At 44.8% G+C, this 19249-nt stretch overlaps 1 protein-coding gene across 1 annotated transcript in view; it reads left to right on the top strand.

Moving 5' to 3' along the window:
• The window catches only part of tgfbr3 (transforming growth factor, beta receptor III), a 45109-nt gene that overhangs the window by 22205 nt on the left and 3655 nt on the right, over positions 1-19249 (top strand). The window contains exons 4-16 of the mRNA XM_086115874.1: positions 1972-2109; positions 7051-7237; positions 8452-8614; positions 8910-9057; positions 9442-9631; positions 10000-10292; positions 10374-10529; positions 11340-11483; positions 12044-12232; positions 13751-14014; positions 14186-14312; positions 18200-18241; positions 18355-18465. Of these exons, the coding sequence (XP_085972000.1) occupies positions 1972-2109; positions 7051-7237; positions 8452-8614; positions 8910-9057; positions 9442-9631; positions 10000-10292; positions 10374-10529; positions 11340-11483; positions 12044-12232; positions 13751-14014; positions 14186-14312; positions 18200-18241; positions 18355-18465 (2152 nt within the window). The remainder of the gene's footprint in view (positions 1-1971; positions 2110-7050; positions 7238-8451; positions 8615-8909; positions 9058-9441; positions 9632-9999; positions 10293-10373; positions 10530-11339; positions 11484-12043; positions 12233-13750; positions 14015-14185; positions 14313-18199; positions 18242-18354; positions 18466-19249) is intronic.

Genomic DNA, 19249 nt, shown 5'->3' with positions numbered 1-19249 from the left:
TGGCGGGATACGGAGTGAGCTGATTATCCGGCTCACAGCTGTCGTCGCCCCCGTGAGGAATTTCAATCTGCGTAACGCGATCGGTCTCGAAGCGACCCCACGCACCAGCCTCAAAGTCCCCCTGCTCGTTTACGCCATTGTGACCAATCGGGCGGCTGAAGCCTCTGTGGGCGGGAACTAGGAAGTCCTGATAGCGGCGATGGCAGATGCTCCCCAGCTGTTGGCCATGTTTAGTTGTAGTTCAGTTTTCTTGTGAACAAAGGATTTGGATTTGGTGGGACCGGAGTGGTTGGTGCATTTGAGGTTATGAAATATTGAGTCATGCAACTGCATTTATTCTTGGCAAAGCGGCTTGATTTTTAAATAGCGCATTCGGTACAGAAGGTACAGAATGTGCTTCACTTAATTAAAAGTATAACATTGAAAAGCAGCAGTGGGTTCCTACATCCTGTTTTTGCCCCATACAACTCTCAGCTGGTATTTGACAACTTTGTGTGAGGAAAGGACTTTTCCATTTGGACTTTAAGTGTGCGGTGCGTTTGAGTCTGAATCTAAAAAGTGGTCGGAAGGTTCTTGCCATGGGGCACTCGCTTCGCGGCTAGCTACTAGCCACGCTACGCTGGCAGCAGGCGTGTATCAATGTTAATGTCATGAAGAAGTTTTTCTTTTCGGCATCCTTAATTAGTGATTGAACATGATTTCAGGATGTTTTGTTGATGTCACAGCAATGTAAAATGGCCCAACTTTAGTCAGGAAGATGAGTCAACTTCAACATAAAAGCGTGCCAAGGCATTGCTGTCCATGTGTTGTTTGGTAAACTCTGCTTTGCGCTAACTGTCTTTCTACCCCATATATGTGCTTTACTGTCGTCAACAAAATGTACGGCGTTTTTCTTTTTTTATTGTATTATTTAGTTTTTTGTGCGTGTTAGCTTCCATTAACGTTGGGTGCGATCAAGTGAGCCGCCTCCTGCCAATCTGCGGTCATTTGTAGCTCCACTTGCGACACACAATGGCTTCTCTCGGCTCTTTTGTTGATGTCATTCAGGTGATTCACATCTCTGCTTTTTCTGTCTGCGCCTCCCAAACTTTTCATCTGCTCTCTCTTGCTTGCCGATACTATCTGACGCTTGTTGTTTGCATTTGTTGTTGCTCTCAGAGGACCAATGAGAGGGTTTTTCCACCGTCTGCACCGGGCAAGTTCAGGGAGGGGGAGGGCGCGGGGGGGTTCAAAATATGTACACGCGCACACACACACAAAGCATCAACTTTCTTATCTTGTTTGTTTGGAGCCTGTCTCGGTAGCTATCTATAGTTGTGATGTTTATTTTCCCCTCACTGGAACTTTTAGTGATTATTTTGGGGGCTTTTTGTGCTGATAATTAGACTTTAATTGCCTCGTTTTCTGGTCACGTGACTCAGTAAAGTGCGTGTCAGAAAACAAAACAAAAGTCGTATATTTCATAAATCGAACGTTAACAAAAATACAATTAAAAAATACCATGCAAAAAATGTAAATAGAAATAATGCAGCTGTGTCACAATTAATTGTCCTGCTGCCAATATTTAAAGACCCTGCAAAGTGAATTCAAAGATTTATTTGCAAATAAAAAAAAAATACTGAATTGCTAAAAAGACTGAGAACTACAGTATGTCATACTGCATTTCGGAGTTTCAGTCTTTATAGAAGTAGAACGAGCAGTATTAGAGAGAATAGAATGGCCAGCACATGGAGCACAAATTATGTAATGGCCACTTGTGATGGCCCTTTGTTTTTCTCATCTCACAGGGCGACTGTGAAAAACGCCTTGGGAGTATCAAAATCAAAACAAAACGAAACATGAAAGCTGCAGTGGAGCGAACTCGCTGGCAAACTGACAACACAAACAAAGCAAATCCCACTGCATCAGCACAAATCAACTCCAAACAACGAGCCTGATGAGCCGATTCGGTGTGTGTGTTGCGCCCTGTAGGTGGAGCTGCACCTGAAGCCCATCCAGTCTTTGCTGCGCCACCAGAAGCCGCTGGTACTGGTCCTCAACTCCCCGGAGGCACTGGTGTGGAAGGTGAAGACCGAGAGCCTCGCCCTGGGCGTCAGGCGCACCTTTCACGTGAGTTTAGCTTCGCCAAAGATGGCCACTCATCTCGTCCCCCGTTCTTGTCTTCCTATTTTTCCGTTTTTAGTGCAGATGATGTTGCTGTAAAGCAGGCGTGTCAAACTCAATTCCAAATCGTCGTTCAGGTTTTCCTCCGGAGGGCCGTTATGACTGTGAAACCAAATAAATGTATGATCGAATTGTATTACATGAACACAACAAATGGATCAATAACTAATTTGGAAAGCAGAGGCTACCGGGTATGTTCAAGTATCAGAACCTTTATTTTAAAAGGGGGATTGGAAACCAAAAAATGCTTGCAAAATCGCACCGTTTTTAAAAATGAAGACAATTTGCAATTTTGGTATCTTAGCAAGAAACATGAAGCCAGAGAGATTTTTATAAATTGTATTCGGTGGGGTGGGGGGGTTCTTTTGTAGTGTTAAAATATTCCCCATCAATCTGCCCTAACCAATCATTTCTTAAAAAAGAATACCCTTAGTGTGCCCAATTGAGATAATTGCTTTATAATTTTTTTCTGTTGTAAAAAAAAAAATAGAGTTTAAAGTATGTGGGTGCATTCGATGCAGATGAAAGCCGTCACTCATCTGCTGCCCCGCTCGCAAGCGTCGGCGTATTTTTGTGGCGCGACCAGCCGGCTATCGTTCAGGCGTCAACGCCGAATCGGCAGCGATGACGGACGCAGCACAGCCGACGGCCGTCTTGGAGAGGCGCAAACGGCTATCTTGCCGTTTTAAACTGTTGTCTCCGTCTCGTTCGACTTCGGGTTACAGTTGCCACGCTTGAGATGTTTATTTGAATTAAAAAAATAAAAAAGTGCATGGTGATGAGTCGCTAACGATGGTGACTCACACATTGTTTGCCAGTGAAAAGAAACAACGGATCCCAGATGCTTGACGTCTTCTTGGCTTCTGGTGGCTGTGACACATCCTTCGAGATTCTTACACAAGCGCAGCCCGCAGCGCTATTTCATGGTTTAACCATTTCATGACGTCTGCGGGGGAAGTGTGAAAAAAAGCTAATTACGCACATGTACATTTCTAACACCGCTTCAACGTGAACGCGACGAGACGGCTTGTCACTCGTAAGCTCTCTGCTTCTCAAATCTTTTGACAGCAATTAAAATAGGGGAGGGGCAGGGCTGACTGGCAGCTGTCAGGCAGTTCGACGGGCCAGGAAATACCCCCGTCGGTCGGGAAATTACAGACATATTCCAGATGGCCACTAGAGGGTGACACAGGAATGGATTTTCACTCATGTCCCATCGAACCATCGTTTAAAATAAAATAAAATAAATTGGTTCTCGTCCCATCTCGGTGAAAATGACTCCCGTTCTGCTCCTGTTCAGAATGACTCCCACTCGCTTACCGCTCTCATTTTAGCGGTCAAAAAAAAAGAGTTTGTTGCACCCTCTTCCTTATGGACTCTCCGAGTTGTTTTTTTTCCTACTACTGTACTGGCTAATCCCGCTCTCGTCTGTTGCTGTGAATGTTTTTATCCTGTACCGGCTCAATCCCATGATGAAAGTTGACTTCCATCCCGCAAGATTCCCGAAAAAGCGTCAGCCTCGAATGGATACCACACCGGGGGTCCATCGTAGCCGCCGGGTCAAACACTTGAGTCCGCATTGATGTTCTAGATCATTAAAGAGAATCATGCCACCTGTTATAAACCCAAAACACATCAAATTAATCGATTAATCGACTTTTTAAATCAATTTTTTAGTCATCCAACCCTAGTTGTAACTCAAGTGAATCCTGTTGCGAGTGAAAAATCTGAGAAGGGAATTGGAGAATGAGTAGAAAATCCATCCAACCATCCATCCATCCATTCATTTTGTAATCCGCTTATCCTCACGAGGGTCACGGGTGTGCTGGAGCCTATCCCACCTGTCTTCGGCCAGTAGGCAGGGGGGGGGGACACCCTGAACCGGTTGCCAGCCAATCGCAGGGCACACAGAGACGAACAACCATCCGCGCTCACACTCACAACAAGGGATAATTTTGAGTGTTTTGAAATGTGGGAGGAAACCGGAGTACCCGGAGAAAACCCACGCAGGCAAGGGGAGCCCGTCGAACCTACGACCTCTGCACTGTGAGGTCGATGCGCTAACCACTCCTTAGCAAGATAGCTTTGAGTACAAAGCCCCTAGAGGTGTCGTTAAGAAGTTTCGACGGTGAGCGCATTGAGCGAAACGGTCAGGAAAGGAGACGATTTTTGGACCGGGATATTTGGGTTTGTTTTTTATTTATTTTTTCCTGGACGTCCACGAATCGCCGTTCGGCGGGCGCCTTCCAGTTCGGCGGGGCCTTTGGAAACGCTTCACAGGCCGACGCTGTTGCTGTTGGCCACGTCGCTCTGTGTTTTTCACTTTCTTGAAAAACAGGCCCAAGTGGGGCTTTTGTTGTAAAACACGTCGTCTCCAGCACTGGCCGTCAATCAGCGAGCGCTGACACGAACCCAGCGATTGTTTCTCTCCGGGGACGCGCCGGCCTTGTTGACTTGTGCGGCTGACTCCTTTGTTGCGTTGAGATGGGAGGAGGTTGAGAGTCTTGATAGAATAAACTCTTGTCATTTTATTTTATTTTTCACCGCTGGCTCGCGCTGCTCATTGTTTGTCGGCCAAGACGTTTGGTTTGGTCGGCCTCTTGGATTTGCTGTCGTTGTAATGATGGAAATAATGCAACGCAGACGCGTTCAGGTTTTTATTGGAGACAGCATTCGTTCATACTGGAACACATGGCTTTGTGTTCCGTCTGCAGTCGGATTCGATTCGCGTGCTAGCGTTCATCTGCCATTGCGTAGCGTGCCGCTTTTTGGGGGGGCATTTATGCGGAGTAACGAGTTTTGTTCCCTTCAAAGACAATTTCAAAACACTTCACCATTGTTCTTCAAAAATGCATCGCTTAGGTTCGTCAAACATTAAATTTTCTGTTTACCAAAATAGGTGCGGGTCATCGAAAGTTTTACGTTGTCTCTGACATTGATCGGAAAACGTAAATTTTTGTTGTGAACAAGTAATTTTTTTTAAATCCAGTTCATCAGTTAATCAACAGATAAGAATCAATTCTTAAAATAATGACATGCTGCCCTAATTTTCTTTGACATGTACACTCCAAGACATAACCTAGGTCCTATTTAATAGTCCTATATACTGTATGTACATTAGGTTCATCGAATGTACAGTATTTCTTTAATATGTGCATGGTTCATCAAAAATATACGTTGTCTTTGATGTTTTCAAAACACCTTGAATCAGGAGTGTTTAACTGTCAAAAATACATTCATGTCTATTAAAGACTTGAAAATGTAAAAAACATTAAAGCTGGTCTTTGATGTTTCAATATTTTTCAAACATCAGTGACAATGAAATTGGTTGCATTGGTCCAAGATTCAAACCCTGACCCCTCTGTGCGAGTGCTATGCACCTTTTCCACCGTGCTGCCATTTTTAATAGTTGTAAGTCCTTATTTCTTGTATCAACATGGCGCTCGATCGTACAGTAGAGCCCATTTATGAAGCTTACTCGAGTGCAACTAACCGTGAGTTTGCCCGCCGCGCTTCCCAACATTTCGGGTCCCATTAGTCCGTCGGCTGGGCGTTCAGTGGCCAAAAGCGGGAGAGTGAGGGAATGTGTGTAAAGTACTTCCTTGGCTTTGCTACGTCAAATTCCTGAGGTTGGAAAAGCCTGCGGCTGATTTGGCGTTCATTTGGCCCCCTCGACCCCCCTCCCGCTTTAATTCCAACTAATTACAGCCTTATTCCCTCAAATTAACTGATAAACTCGAATGGTTTCGCGCAGACGCACGTTAAAAATTTGCATCGTACCTGATGTGTTTTTAATCATTACAAGACGCCGACGCGTGTCGGACCAAACGTCAAATTTTGTAAACGTCAAGGGCGATTGTTGGTCGAAGCTCATTTGCATGTTTTTGTAAACATCAAAGACAGATGTATGAACTTTCTAGTAAGCAAATAAAGTAATTTCGAGTTTTACATGGATGCAACGCATATTTTTGTAATCTAGGTATTTTTCGGAAACATCAAAGACTAACTCAGATGGGTTTCGTTCTATTTTGTAAACCTCAAAGACAATATGAGTCTTCGATTAATGTACTGTACACATTTTTTTTTAACCTCTAAGTAAAAGTCAAGGATAAGATGAATCTTAACATATGTATTTGACTAAGTCTATACTTTGTAAACATCAAAGACAACTTCAGTGGATGAACTCAACATGCATCCTTTTTCCAAAACGCCAAAGACAATCTACAACGTCATTCTTTGACCGACCTCACTGTGCATGTTTTGTAAACAACATTTGATGAACGTAACGTTACGTACCTGCCTTGGCAACATCAAAGACCATCTAAGAGATTTGATTGAACACAACATACAGTCGATGTAGTTGTGTCGATATCAAGCCCAATCGGTGTATTTTGTAAACAATTGCCGGTTGAAGCAATTTCAGCTCTTAGCGGGATGTAAGAAACCTCAAAGAGAGACTTCCGAGGAAGATGTCTCATCCCCGTTGTGTTTGTCTTCTCGGAATGTGACGCTGGCTCGCTGCGAGATGAAAAGGATGCAGCGGGCTGCTTGGAGAGTGATGTTTGAACAAATGAACGATGTTTATCTCGATCAAATGAAACCCGGCCGAGCCCGGCTCCAATAAATGACAGACTGAATATTTCCATCATGTTATTTCTGAAACCGCTGCTTGTTTTGTTTTTTTTTTTTTTATTTTTTTTGGGAGGGGGGGGGCGGGTTTGTTTTTACTCTGTGCAGGATATTATTATTATTATTTTTTTTTTTTTTTTTTTTTTTTTTACATCCGAAAACTTCACAGTGCTTTATTTTTAAGCTCCCCCTGTGTTCATATTGACTGAAGTATTTGTGGTACCTGTAACACGGTGTGTGTTTTCTTCCCACCTTCAGGTACCCATGGGCTCGGAGGTTCGCTTCCAGCCGGGAAACTTCTCACTCTCCTGTCAGGTCCAAAAGGAGCTCCTGCTTCCCCACGGCAACGAGCACCTCCTCGGCTGGGCCCAGAAGATGTATGGGGCCGTCACCTCCTTCTCCGAGCTCAGGATGACTCAAGATATCTACATCAAAGTCGGAGAAGGTGAAATTCCCAACATTCCGCAACGCATGCCTGCAGGCTTCCTGAAGTTCTTTTTTTTGAAGGCCGTGGCATGCTGTGTGAAGTTTGATCGGCTTGTCTACCGTGAGTAGACCCACAAAAAAAAAAAAAGGAAAAGTTTCAAAAAGCCACGCCCGCCAGGTCAAAGTAGGTAGACATTTTGGTTTGAAGTGGTTAAAATTTCATTTAGCAGCATGAAATTTAGGTTTGTGTCCGTCCTGACTAGGCCCACAGAAAGTCTTAAGAAGCCAAAGGGCAAAGGAGGTCAGCCATTTTGGTTTGATGGACAAACGTATGTAATCAAGCTCTTTTCCTTTTTTCTTTCATTCAGCCCCCAAAACCAGCTTCACTTGAAATTTGGTAGTAATGTCCATCTTGAGAAGGCACTCAAAAAGTTTTGGGAACCCACGACCTAAAAAGATACAGAACACACATTTTGGTTTGAAGTGGACATTTGAAAGAGGAATTTGTCCTATTGTTTGTTTGTTTGTTTTCTAAATGTAGCTCCCATAGCTACTTTTACTCAGCAGCATAAAGTTTTGTAGGCATATCTATAAGAAGAAGACCCACAAAAAAAGTCTCAGAAGCCAAAACTCAAGAGACGTTATCCATTTTGGTTTGAAGCAGCCATTATAGGATAATTTTTGCCCTCTCCAGGGGTCTTTTAAAAGAGAAACCCATTCTGCACATTTTGTCTAACTACGACGACATTTGAACCGCATACACTCAACAGATGATCAATGCTACATTGTAAATAATTCAGGTTTTCGTCATTGCGCTTGGAGGGATCGTCACCATAAAGTTCGTGAGTATCGCTTCAACATGGGCACCTATGCCTCATTTTTTCACAAGACGCAACGGTAAACTCACACAAGGTTTATTTTGCCAAATAAGGAATCGTTCATCTCACTGCACCGAGAAGGAGTTCAAACCCTTCATGCTCTCTTCAGCGGCTCTTTGATGCTGAAAACGCAACACGGGTTGTTGTCTTTAGCGCTTCACGTCAAACCAAAACTTGGGCAGTCCTGGTCGAATGTCAACCTGGAGAAAAAGTGGAGAGGACCAAATATGTACCAGATGCTATCCTTGCTCCTAATGACCCGAAAAAAAAAAAAAACTCTGCAAAGACACACACACGGAAACGCACTCACACGGACAGAGCGTGAACATGGACTAAGCAACATCTCTTTTCTCAGATCCTCTCTTCTCCAACACGTGCAAGATCGACAACAAGTTCCTGTCCTTGAACTACCTCGGCGGCTACGTAGAGCCTCAAGCCTCCAAAGGTTGCGTCCTCTCCGCGTCCCAGCACGACCAGGAGGTCCACGTCGTAGAGCTCCAGGCACCCAACTCCAGCAGGTGAGCACACCAAACACATCGACTGTACATGCTGGATGCCGAGACGTACAGTCAATTAGAACATTCATCATGTAATTATGGTGCATTAAATATGAATAGAAAATATCCATAATGATGTAAAACAATGGTACATTAGACATTTATACACAAAATATTTAGATTACATGTGCCATTAAGGTTGTATAGACCATCAACTATGCTAGTTTAGAAGTGTCCAGACTCAAAAAAAAGTTGTCAGTTGCTCCATTCGATTGGTGTAGCACATTTCATGATAGAGCGCCCCGTGGTTGTCTAGTGCTTTCCAGGTGGAGGTGATTGTGGAGCTACGTCCACTGGAGGACGACGCCCCGCTCCACCGTGACGTGGTCCTGCTGCTCAAATGTATCAAGTCGGTCAACTGGGTCATCAAGTCCCACAATGTGGTGGGCAAGCTCATTGTTGTGGTGAGAAGCCCACCCTCATTAAAAATGCCCCGATGCGCAGTCTCCTAAGCGCTTCCTGCCATTAGGCAAAACATAGGCAAACATGCAAAACAAAAAACTGCTGTTGGCCACCACTCGCACTCAGATACTCACTCGCGGCCAACCTGACTCCAGCTCATGACGGCACTTGCCAGGACATGAATGAATATGACCGTATAAATAGTAATTAGAGTTTATCAAACCAGTCGTTTTCTTTGCATTCTCTTTTTACATACAAGGGTCTGGAACGAATTAATGGCACTTTAATTCATTTCTATGGGAGGAAACGACCTGAAATTGGAGGTGGGGAAAAAATGCTGAGTGGAATGTAAGGAGAAAAAAATATATATATTTTTTGCCACGCAGGCTTCTGACAGCATCAGCATCAGTTCAGGTACGGAGAGGCTGATGCAAGTGTCCAAATCCCCCAAGCAGCGCTTACCGTCCGGGTCGCAAGCGCTGATCCAGTGGGCCGAGGAGCACCACTACGGCCCAGTCACCACCTACACCAACACGCCCGTGGCCAACCACTTCAACGTGTGGCTCAAACCGCAAGGTAACAAATTGGATCCTGTTCTCATAAGGTTAAAAATGTATTAAATATATACATTTAAGTTGTATCGAAAGATAAATATACATCTGCTTTCTATTGAACCGTAGATATGTACATTCGAGTTTTATAGATAATCAAATATGTAAATATGGTGCATGCAGAAAATTTAATATGATACATTAGATTTGTATAAGACATTTGATTTCTGAAAATGGTACATTAGAGTTTTTGGGGGGTTTTTACTTTGTGTTTCTTGAGCATTATAAAATGACAGCTCTTGCAATGAGCAAGCAGCAGTTGGCTCGAACTGACTGACAGCCTGTCAAAGCATTTCAATGAAGTGATGAAACGAATTAAACTTGCGTTTCCAGACGTGTCGGACTACGCGCAGAGCATGCTACCCCCGGAGCTGTCCATCCTACGGGATTCCGGGCCGCCCCCCGGTGGACGCGGCGGGGTCTCTACGCGCCGCTCCGACCTGCCGTTCCCATTCTTTCCGCCCGTGTCGGATGGCCTGCCCCAACATCTGCCGCCCTCCTTGCTGGACGAGCGTCCCTGGGAGAAGCCGGAGCCAGAAGAGCACCGGGCCGTCCTCAGCGTGGGGCTCGCCGTGCAGTGTCACGACACCAAGATGGTGGTCAGCATCAGCAAGGAGAGCCTCCAAGTGAGTCTGGAACTTCACTGGACTCTTTATTAGGTACATGTCCCGAAAACAAAATGCTAATTGTTGTTGTCGTGGAATTAGGCCAATGGATTTGCGCACGCCAACCTGACGCTTCAAGACCCACAATGCAAAGCGGCGGTCAATGCCACCCACTACACGTTGGAGACGCCGCTCAACGGGTGCCAGACCACCGTGTACCCTCTGCTGGGAACGTCCAACGCCCTTCACATCAACACCGTGAGTTTACTTTTGTTTGTTTGTTCAATAAATGTATGAGAAGGAAGTCAGCTGACTCCTTTTATTAATTGTTAAGAAATGTTATTTTTGAAAAAAAGTATTTATCTTTCGAGTTATCCAAATTGTATTTTTTTTAATTTGCATATTTTTCAAGAAAAAAATAACTTTTACAAGAAAGATATTGAGCTTTTTTTACACATATAAAATGCAGTCTTTTATTATTATTATTATTATTATAGTTTTTTGTGGAAAAAAAATTCCAAGACAATGAATTGCGTTTTCGGGAGGGGAGTAAAAAGTTATCTTTTAAGAATCAAGAATTGATTTTATATTTGAAAATGTGCACTTTTTGAAGGATCTTTGCTTTCAAGAAACTCATCTTAGGATGCATCATGAACTCTTGTGTGTTTGCGAGGTTTGACCTCTGTTATCTGTTTGCTCATCCTGCTCGCCGTCCGTCCGCCTGTCTGACTGCAATTTTAACAATCTGGGCTTGCGTCCAAGTGTCGCTTTTGTGTAGCGCCGGGATGAACTTTGAACCCTCCTCCAAAAGAGATGAATTGTCACTCCGTGGATCCCACACGACCTCCTCTGGGGGCGTTCAGTGCAACAGGAAACTGACAAATTCCTCAATGTGGCTCGTGTGTGATGCTCATTTATCATCAGTTTATTTTTATTTCAGTTTTTGACTGACCTGACCCCAGATAAGCAGGGGAAAATGAATAGATGGACGGATAGATGGATAGTTTTGACTGATTGAAGGCTCACCAGGCTAATAGAGGCGGTACATTTTTTTTTTCTTTCTGTCAGGTCATGATAAGTCACAGCGAGTCAAAGGATGGGAGCGGCGGGCCGCTGGAGTACGAGGACCAGGAATCAGGAGAAGTCCTCTTCCCCAGGGGGACTTTGGACCTGGAAAGATTCCCGCCCAGAGATCAGCTGTCAAGCGTAACGGTATTAGACTACTCAACAACAACTCTGTGCTCTCTCTTTGTGTTTACGGGTTGTTATTAGTCTTAAGCCATGTAAATGTCCTCCTATATTGGTAAACAAGATTGACTTGAAGACACCCCACTGGAATTTTGGGGGAGAAAATCATGCATTTTGTGTTTGAAGCAGCCGTTTTCGGCTCAATTTTGTCCTTTTTGGTGTCCTTCAAGGGTGTGAATTTGTCCTCTGGATGGTTTGGAATATTCAGCCACAAAAAAACTGTTTCACTTAGCTACATGAAATTAAGTAGGCATGATGATTATGAGCAGACCCACAAAAAAGTCAGAGGAAGCCATGCCTAAGAGAGACAAAAAGTGAGCCATGTCGGTTTCAAGTGGCCATTTTTTGGGTCCTTTTGATCATTTTTGGGATCCCTCAAAGGCATGGAAAGTCAGGCATTTTGGTTCAAAGTGACAATTTTTGGGTGATGTTTACCTTTTCTCGGGAACTTAAAGAATGTTGTTGTTCAAGAATCTTGCTGGATCAACACAATCTGATCTGATGTTTGTCTTGTCTCCTCCCAGTTCAACTGCACGTACCGACGGGAAAGCAAGAAAATCCCGGGGGCGGCGCCCAAGAAGGTCCCGGGAAGCGGTGCGGTCCGACCCGTCAACATAACGTTTAGCATGGATCTGTACGACGCGCCGCCCACTAACCAGCCGTCCCGCCAGGCCTTCAACACCATCTTGCACAACCAGCGGATTTTCGTGGAGGTTTGTGCACATCTCTTTTCTCGCCGGGGTCACTTTTGCCCTCCCCGAGGAGGTGGTTAATGCGAGTCCAAAATATAAATTATTCCATCCATTTTCTGATTCGCTTTATTCTCACGAGGGGAAGGGGGGTTGCTGGCGCCTATCCCAGCCGTCTTCGGGCAGTAGGCGAGGGACACCCTGAACCGGTTGCCAGCCAATCGCAGGGCACACAGAGACGAACAACCATCCGTGCTCACACTCACACCTTGGGACAACTTGGAGTGTTCTATTTACCTGTCGTGCATGTTGTTGGAATGTGGGAGGAAAGCGGAGCACCCGGAGAAAACCCACGACCTCTGCATTGTGAGGTCGGCGCGCGAACCACTGGGCCACCGGGTTGCCCTATAAATTCTTATATTTTTTTAATATCTTTCTTTAAATGATTTAGTGGATTCATTTGCCTGCGGAATTTTGTTCTGACAAATATCGGAATTGGTATCAGCCTAAAAAAAATCCATATCCGTCAGGCCCTATTTTTTTGTTATTACAGTATTAGACTCTTAACACAGCGAGTTGTACTAAGTACATTGGGTTTGTAAATTGGTTTACAAGTGTAATTTGTTCATTCATATTTCAAATCAACATTGCCCATTGAAATGATTGGAAGTGCCATGAATCCATTCCCGTCTCACCAAAACACCAACATTTTTTTTTCCATAACATTTATTCTTGATACATTTTTTCCTCCCGGGGAAAAAGCAGTGATAAAAAATCATGGCTATTATAACGAGCATGAATCATTCAGAAATGTTGTGGTCTTCATCCCCCACAAATAGCAGGGGTCCAACATAGTACATATGGTAGAACTACTTTGCTCGTATTTCCAAGTCAACAACACGGGTTTGTGTATATTACCTCAAAAGACATCATCTGCTTTTTCTTCTCAACATTCGCTTTTCTCGCGACCCGTGCAAACAGTTCGAACAAGTGAAGTTCATTCGAAGTGCTTGAAGCCAAGTATCTGATCACTTGAAAAATCATCTGAAGTGCAGTAACTAAGTATTTGGATTTGGCCACCACCGCTTCATCGGTTCACTTTCTTGTATCCACGCAAATATTTACTTGGAGAAGGTCAAGGGAGGTGGCACACGCTGGCCTTTTGAAGCGGCGATTCATGACGCTATCAGCGGGAGCCAACAAAAGAGCTCTGTGTGTTCGCCGCCAGCTTCTTCGCTGTCAGAAGTGGCACCGTGCTGAGAGCCGACCCCGAGCACGCAAGGCGCGCTCGCAGGAAAAGGCCCTCTTTTGTTTCTTGAGCTCTTTTCGCTTCAACGCGACTCTGATGAGTTCACCGGGGCCTTTGCTGGCCTTGAGCGTACCAAGTTCAGAGACGATCAGATTGAAATTGTGGGCAAAAGTTATGCTCTGACATTTTGAACTTGAAGCTCAAGTTTTGACCGAGGAAGATCTGGCGGGACAACCCGCAGCACCATGGCAAGACGATAAGTGAAGGGGACACAAATATCTGACGTTTTTCAGATCACGTCAACGTCGGACAACGCCGACGTGGGCTTCAACATCCTGTCGTGCTTCGTTTCTCCCGACGCCAACCCCAAAGTGGAGTCGCCCTACGCGCTCATCGAGACGGTTTGTCCCACCGACGACTCGCTGCGCTTCCGTCAACACGCGCAGAAGGACAAGAAGAGCTTCAGCTTCACCTTCAAGTCCGACTTGAACGCGTCGAGGCTCTTCCTGCACTGCAAGATGGCGCCGTGCGCAGATACCAATCCTCATCTAGCACCGGTACGCTCCCTCACGCCCCCCGGTGGTCAAACATTGTATTGGTTGGTTGGCTTCGAAAGTCAAGTTTCTCCGTAAACGGCAGTTTTGTGCCCGCGTGAAAGGGGTTACTCCCGAAGCTCTGGTTTGATTGTCAACTCTTTTCCCGTTGTTGTTTTTGTTTCTTTTGGTCAGTGCGTGGATACGAGCTTGGCGTGCGACTCCTTGAAAGTAGAAGACATCCTGAACATGATGATGAACGCCAGGACCAGCAGCAAAGCTCTGCTGGTCCTGGACGGGAACCACCCACCCCACGTGACAGGTCAGGATGCTGACGCGACAGGAGCGCCGTCCGGGGTGCTATTTTGGGGGGGGTTGTGATGATTTCAAAAGGTATTCCTCTACAAAAGGTTTACTAGAAGCTCCTTTGAAAGTCTTTAGCTTTTGAACTTTACACTTGTACCAAGTGCTTTCCGGTACATGTGGAAAGTAAAAGTACATTTTGTAGTCCGTGACTTCACTTTGGCTTTTTTTATTTGGCTTCCCTTCCGCGATACTTGGCTCTCTGCTACTCTACATTTACTTTATTCTGCTGAGGATACTTTTACTCTGCTTTACTGTACTTTGTTAGTTTATGTGTTGCTTAATGACTGAACTTGTCCTTTTTGCTTTCTTGTACTTTTCCTGAAGTCTGCCTCACCCCGCAGCCGCTTCACTTCGGGCTACTTTTCTCGGCTTTTGTCCACTTCTACTTTATGTTGCATTACTGTACTTTTATGTTGACTTGTAGTTGACTTAACTCTCGTCTGATTTACCGTCCTCTACTCTGCTTTTACTTTGCTGTACTTTCGTCCATGCTCCTTTATCCTACTTTTACTTTACTTGAATGCATTTTTGCTTCCCACTGATTTAATTTTCTTGACTTTGTTCTATGCTGCTTTCACACTTCACTTTGTTTTACTGTACTTTTACTTGAAGCCATTACTGTACTTTTACTTCATGCTACTTTGCTTGACTTCTATCTTGTCTTGTTGACACTACCTTTACTTTACGCTTCTTTGCTTCTACTCTTGCTTGATTGTACTTTTACGCCAAACTACGTTGCTTTTACTTTACTGTGCTTTACTCTACTTTCAATTTACTCTGGTCTGGTCTGCACGTATACTTTTGCTGTACTTTTACTGCTTTGGATTGCTTAACACGCATTGCTTAACTCCTCCGGTTTTTACTCTGCTTGACTATATTTGACTGTCACAGGGAAGAATCCGTATGTCAGTGAAATTTACAGCCGGACGGTTATAATATGTTTAATTACCTAGCGGTGCTTTCATAGGCAGTCGAATCTCCCGTACGCGTGCAGTGTGTGAGTGATAAGCTCAGTGTGAAGTCAGAAGTGAAGTCACACGTCGGCGAACGTCACCTCCCGTACATCTGCTCCTCATTACGTGTCATCATCTGCCTGTTTACATCAACCAGTTGTACACAAACGTGTGTGTGTGTGTGTGTGTGTGTGTGTGTGTGTGTGTGTGTGTGTGTGTGTGTGTGTGTGTGTGTGTGTGTGTGTGTGTGTGTGTGTGTGAGTGGCTGAGGCCCAGCTTTTGGCTGCTGGCTCACGATGAGGGAGAGCTGGAAAAAGGAGTCATACGAGCACTAAGCTCCAGTTGTTTTCACTTAGCGGCTTCGGCTTGACCTCCCCCCTCCCCCCTTTCCTCCCTCCACACCCCTCATTCCCCCTCACCCATCCACTCCAGTGTGTGCACGCGGTGAGAGTGTGCACGTTAGTCCTTGAAGATCACTCCTTATTTAGCCAGTCATCCAATTCCGTCAGGGGATTATCCTGACCCCCCCCCCCCCCCCCCGCCCCCTCGCACACACACACCTCATGTAACAGCCATCACCTTTTGGAGGTGTCCATACGATGATGTCACGAGCAAGCCCCCCCCCACTACCACCACTGACTCGAGCCTACGTTTATCTTCTTCACACTATTTTGCACATAACTTTTTTTTTTGTCCTGACATTTACTTTGCTTTGCTCTACTTTTTACCATGGATCGGCATAAATTTTGCTTTGCTTTAATGCTTTGCCATTATTTTACATTGCTTGACGCTACTTTAGTTGGCTTTATTTCACGAGACCTGACTTTGCTGTATTTCACTCTCCCTTTACTCATCTACTTTAGTCTTACGTAACTTTGCTTTACTTTTATTTTACTCTACTTTGGTTCACTTTTGCTTTACTTCTTGCAACTTGACTCTGCCTTTTTTCTTTACTTCACTTGCCATTCTTTAATTCTCAATTTTGCCCTCCTTTACCTGCTTTACAATTGCTCTCCTTGAGTCTGCTTCATTTGCTTCAACTCACTCTGCTTTGTTTTAGTCTACTTTGCTTCCCTTTACGCTGGTTTACTCTGCTTTACTCCACTACTGCGCCTTTACTTTCACCCAGCTTTACTCTAGCGGTCTTGGAAAGAACTCCCAGTCAATAAGGCACTCGATCTGACGTTGGAAACCAATCCTCTAAAAACGTTAAAAAGTGCAGCGAGATGTATTGACGTGAGCTTTAGCCGTTGCTACGTTGGCCAAAGGTAGCCGAATGTCTTTCAGTTTCTTGCTCTCTTGTAGACTGTATAAAAAAAATTCTAATTATACGACGTGTTAGTCGCCAAGCTTTCCATGAAGGAAGTCTCGTAGCGTGAGCAGAAACCCGGAGGAACGTCGCCTACCGACATTGGCGAATTTACGACATTTGTATTTTTCCGCCGTCTCGGAGTGGTGGTGTCGGTGTTGACGTTGGACGGGCCGGCATTTCAGTCCTGCGGAGCACGCGGTGGTGAGCATGTAGCTAAGCTAGCTGGGAAAAGGGCCCCCGTTGTGCCAGGCTTTAGTCCCCACCGGCGCAGAAAGATGTCCGATGACAGTGTAGCGCTCACTTCCTGGTTCTCCTCCAATCACAAGTCGCATACCAAGATGATCATACAGTGCCGTCAGGGAGTTGCGCAATGTAGGAATATTTACAACAACATGATGACCCAAATAAAAATAAAAGAAATCTTCAGCCCCCAAAGCAAGTTTCACTTTGGAGCAAATTTGGGAAGCATGCCTCTCATGGGTAAGCCCATGAAAAAATAATTCAAGAAGCCATGGATTCAAATATACAGGAGGTCTGCCATTTTGCGTTGAATCGGCCATTTTAGGCTAAATTTGTTTATTTCCAGGAGTCCTTGAATCACAAACCTGTCCTGTGAAATACTTTTGAAAATGTAGCCCCCCCCAAGCCAGTTTGACTTAGCAGCATGACATTTGGGAAGCATGCGTGTCATGAGTAGACCCACCAAAAAGTCTCAAGAAGCCGTGAACGAAAACAAACAGGTCTGCATTTTTGGTTTGAGGTGGCCCCTGTGGGGTCCTCTTTGGCATTTCAAGGGCCCCTTCAAAAATGAACTTAGCCGTGATATTTTGTCTGATTGCTCCCAAAATCAAACCAGCTATACTAGACAGATGGACAAAACATTTTTTTTAAATTTTGCCAATGCAAGTGGGCGGAGTACGTCAGCAAAGTTTGATGACTATCCATACCCCCCGCCCCCACAAAAAACAAGCACATGGCCCTTTTGACATACCCGACTCGATGCAGTCCGTTGAACACTGGAACATTCACATTTGCGAGGCTCGCATTCCAAGGCTGCAGGGAACAGATAACCCGGGTTGTGCTGTTGATGCGAGCGAAGGCGTCCTCCAGTGATGACCTGTAATCTCTCTGGCCTAATGAAAAACACAACGTCTAAGAATAGAGGCCATTGTGCTCTGGCGAAACTTGGACCCGCGCCAGGCCACATCATGGCCAAAGCGCTGAGGTTCATCGCTCAAGACCCCGACAGCACATTCCAAAGAGAAGAGCTTCATCGGCAGCGGGCATATCACCCTGTGAGAACATTAGCTCACCGGATCACATTGGACAACTTTATTCTCACTTACTTATTTCTCACTATATTTTGTATAGATTTTTTTTTTGTATTTTTGTATGTTTTTGGATACATTCATGTATTTAGATCATTTTGTATTTTTTTCCTGTATTATAAATATTCGTGTATTTTAATACATTTTTTGTATATTTTCCTGTTTTTGTTTTACGATATTTTTTACTTATTTTTTTAAAAAGTCATATATTTATATACTGCATATATATTAATAAACATCTGTTTTCCAGATACACCGTCACAAGCAGGCCCCGATGACCCCACTCACAAAAGTGAGTTTCTTTTTAAAACACTCAAGTGGAACGTGCACACACATGCTTTGACAACCTTGCATAAAAAGGCGATGCTAGCCAAATATCTTGCTCATCCAATTTTGTTTTTTCAGACACGGCGGCGCACCTACTAGACACGCCGACGGTGGTGGGGATCGCCTTTGCCGCCTTCGCCATCGGCGCTCTGCTGACAGGAGCGCTTTGGTTCATCTACTCGCACACAGGTGAGTGCTCTTAAGGAAAACAGAAGCTCGCGCGAGGAATGCGAGGAGTGGCAGAAATGCGGCCAAACATCCTGCGGCGCACAATAACACGCACCGCGACGACTTCCCGTTACGCGGCGGCGAGGGCCCGCTCGTCTTTCCTGCCTTTGAATGTTGTCAGCGATATTCTCCGCATGGAAATTCCCCCCCGTTTGGATTGCGTGAGCTCCTGCAGGAAAAAACTTCATGCCAAGATCTTCTTCTTCCTGTGTCACCCCCAGGAACCTTGACCAGGAAGGGAGAGGTTGATAGTGCAATCGCGCTTGTTCTCATGACGGTCGCAGGCAGAGAGGGAGACTCCAGTTGACTCAAATCAGTGTTTTGGATGACCAAAAAAAAAAGATTTGATCTGGCCTGTGCTGTCCTGTGCCATATCATTGTGATGGGTCAGAAACCCTGTTTGTCCAAGTGATTTTAATTCATGCTATTGGTCTGTCCCCACGTGGCTGTTGCTCTATCACAATACTGGTTAACATTTAAATGTTAACCTTCGCTTGGGAACAATTCTCTTGAATGCACTTCAATACTTTCGGAAAACTTGATGGGTCAGTGGTCTGGATTACAAAGCCATTCAAGTCCAATCCTGTTCTATCATTTTCTTCCTGAAAGAGTTTAGTTCCTCGCCCAGGACTCCTGTCCTTTCCCATCCTGTCCTATTTACTGCTTCTTCACATTTTGTTTTACTGCCTGGCATGCTACCCTTCTCCTCTTTACTACTTGCTACATCCCAACATCACATGCTTTT

Source organism: Hippocampus guttulatus, chromosome 7 (assembly GCF_054856545.1).
Source record: "Hippocampus guttulatus isolate MCC_2025c chromosome 7, RoL_Hgut_1.0, whole genome shotgun sequence".
NCBI lineage: Eukaryota > Metazoa > Chordata > Actinopteri > Syngnathiformes > Syngnathidae > Hippocampus > Hippocampus guttulatus.
The sequence above is the reverse complement of the archived record's forward strand: the minus strand, read 5'-3'. Positions and strand labels throughout refer to the sequence as shown.